Source organism: Contarinia nasturtii, unplaced genomic scaffold, assembly GCF_009176525.2.
Source record: "Contarinia nasturtii isolate CC-2019 unplaced genomic scaffold, AAFC_CNas_1.1 Cnas_scaffold_4438, whole genome shotgun sequence".
Lineage (NCBI taxonomy): Eukaryota > Metazoa > Arthropoda > Insecta > Diptera > Cecidomyiidae > Contarinia > Contarinia nasturtii.
In genome coordinates this window covers 1-3,028 of record NW_022201729.1, presented here as the reverse complement: position 1 = coordinate 3,028, position 3,028 = coordinate 1, and the positions used below count along the sequence as shown (strand labels likewise).

The 3,028-nt window shown below is 36.0% G+C and overlaps 1 protein-coding gene across 1 annotated transcript; it reads right to left on the bottom strand.

Moving 5' to 3' along the window:
• Window positions 1–449: 449 nt before the first annotated feature.
• On the bottom strand, window positions 450–2,574 carry LOC116351015 (pickpocket protein 28-like). Its single transcript, XM_031783043.1, has 7 exons — window positions 2,555–2,574; window positions 2,087–2,335; window positions 1,743–2,018; window positions 1,458–1,676; window positions 1,138–1,391; window positions 838–1,048; window positions 450–753 (listed from the first exon to the last, which is right to left on the bottom strand). Exons 1-7 carry the CDS (start codon window positions 2,572–2,574, stop codon window positions 450–452), a joined length of 1,533 nt encoding a protein of 510 aa, XP_031638903.1.
• Between the last annotated feature and the right edge of the window lie 454 nt (window positions 2,575–3,028).

Sequence of the window (3,028 nt, the reverse complement as noted above, 5' to 3'; positions counted from 1 at the left end):
ATATCTATGCTACCTAGCGTATTTAGGCAAGCATAGAAATATGCGCGAACCGGTCACTGAACAGAAATACGTAAAAAAAAATTCTATAATAAACTAAAATTGAATTTAAATGGAAAATAATGAAATTTTGATAGACCTTACATATCTCAATTGCTCTGATAATTGACTCTGTTCCGTGAATTGCGTTAATTGTTAGAAGCTTTGATTTTGATAATCAAAATCAATATTGAACACTTTTATGTATGAAAAATGTAATGAAATTTGAACTGAATAAACTGAAATCATTGAATAATCCAACAAGTATATTTATTCTTTTATTTTGGAATTCATCTATAGATCTATTTTCCCAAAGAGGAAAAGCCGTTGATGAATGCATTGATTTATTATAAATCTTTTGTGTGTTATGCTTTTACAAGCATTTTCCTTACGAAATGGACGCATTCACCTGTTTATGGTAATAAATTGTAGATTTGATTACGATTAGGTACTTCTTGATTGGTCATCATGACTTGGTGCTGACATTTAATAGTTGGCAACACAGTACGATTGAATCGCTGTTCACGTTTTGTGAAGAAAACTCGCAATGTAAAATAATACAAAAGTTTAAACAAGCTCAAAAGCGATGCGCCACAGTAGAGTGCAAACAGTCCACCGGTACTTGCCAAAAATTCCGTAGCACTATGATATTCAGACCGTTTTGATGGAATGAAAGCTTCTTCTTTGAACGATACTACCAAACTACTAAATGTGGAGCTGAAAAAGAAGCATTTGGATCGGATACCAACAAATGATTTAAATTAACGCAAAAAGAATCAAAACATTTAACATTCAATTTACTTTTCCAGTTTGAATTCCGGTTGTGATCTAGAGCGCGAATAAAAACTGACCAGATCGTAATCGACTTGAGTCGTTTCTGCATCATATGAAATCGACGTACAACCAGGCAAACACTTGCACTTATCGAACGCTCCCGATCGATATACATTGCTATCAGCCTGAGAACTACAAACAAACTTTGCAGCGCCGCATATTTTGGTGTCTATGGATCCTGAAAGCGTTAGGAACGGAAATTAAATAAAATGAAAAGTTTAATCAAAGTCTCTACTTGGACAAGTTTTCCCCCCTCCACTGACTTACTCGGGTAAGAAAATTTAACGCATCCGCATTCACGCTTTGTAAAATTAGATATACATTCCAATTCACAATTGTGTTGAGTATATTCCTTAAAAAATCTCAATTTCCGTTCATTGGCAAAATAGCACTGCCGAACATCAGGCATGTATTTTCGGGCATTTGGTAAACCTAGTATGAACCGTGGACTTATTGTGAAGAACGTCAACTTGCCCGGTGACACATGGAAGTACTTCTTTGTTATTTGTGGCGCTTCATTTCTGCGGAAAACATATAAAAATGTATCGATTTTCACGAAATTATGTTCGAATATGACGTTGAATTACGGTGGATGAAAGGCAACTTTAAATCCATGAATTCCGCCGTTGCACAAAGGATCAATGTCATCATTGAATATCCGCAGTAATACACGTAAACTGGCTTGTTTACCGGTACCAAAAACTCGATGCGGATACGGATCTCGTATTAAATTACCCTCTTTATATCCTCTCTCGAGTAACCAATCTGATGGAGGTTGATTCTTACCCAAACTGTCGAATATTGTTCTGAAGCGAAAAGTAAAACCGATCAAACAGTTTTCTTTTGCCCTATGTTCGGAGTGCAATTATTACCCATTGGTGACAATGTCCTTTATATTAGATCCATTGAACACATAACAAAGTCCTTCTTCGCTACTAATTATCGGATGAAAAATGTCATGACATTTCAACCATTTGTGGAACAATTTACAAAATACAAACGTTTCGTCGAAGGCGGGTGCCAATTCATTGAACACAGACATAATTGAGTCGTCCGAATAATTGCTTTTACTACTCGAAAAGAAATCAAACATATCAGGCATGATTCGATCATCGCACACTTGACCCACAATTTGCATGTACTTTAATCTATTTCAAAGGTTCGACACATAAGATGAATGTTCATAAATAAACGAATAATTTGCTAATTTACGTACTCTTTTTCTGTTAGATTTCTGGAACGATTGCCATCCATTTTACGATACATATCGGTGAAATTGAACTTTTTAGCCGATGTCTTAGTCATCGGGCAAATGGTTAAAGATGTGAAAGGGATTCTTCCGACTGGTATCGGGTTGTTGTTGTAAGTCACAACTACGGGATTCATTCGCCAGTTGGACCAGGTACTTGAGATTGAACTTGTACACAGAAGCACCGATAGCAAGAACGCGATCAACCAAAATACCCTAAAAGATAAACGAAATGACGAAAAATGCACTGAAAATATGAGAATGTCTTCACTTTTCGATCCAGTGTCTCTTTCGGTCCGTGAAATAGGAAATGCCATGAATACTGCTTTTGCCACAAAACTCCGTTAGGACGCCGCAACACTTGCAAAGAGTAAGGAAATTTTTTCTTTATTGCTTTGTACGTATCGTTTTAATTATTATTTCAATTGAACTCACGTGAGTTTCGGGGTTGTCATTCTCCTTTGAATTTTCATTTAATGCCACACTTGGCATAAGAAAATGGTGTTTCTTCGGATAGGAAAACGGTAAGTGATACATTTTCAATAATTTCAAACGAATCGGTGATTTTTTCGGTTTAAGTAGTTTGGTGCTTTTATTTCTTTACCATCAAGCGCTGGCTAAACCAATTCTTGACTCGTATAACGACAAACCAACCCGAAATTCTTCCGGTGTTCATTTTCATGCCTTTTATATAGATTATGAGGGAGAATTGTATGTGTTGAAATGAATTTTGATTAATTATGGCGTTTCTGCCTACAATGAAGATTATTTCAAATAATACGCACTATGAGTTGCCATCCAAGCGATTGTTACCAACGAGCATGTTCAATAATCGTTCCGTCAGTAACAAGTATTTAACTAATACAACATAGCTCAACTACCGCTAAACAAGGTATGGGATGTCACACT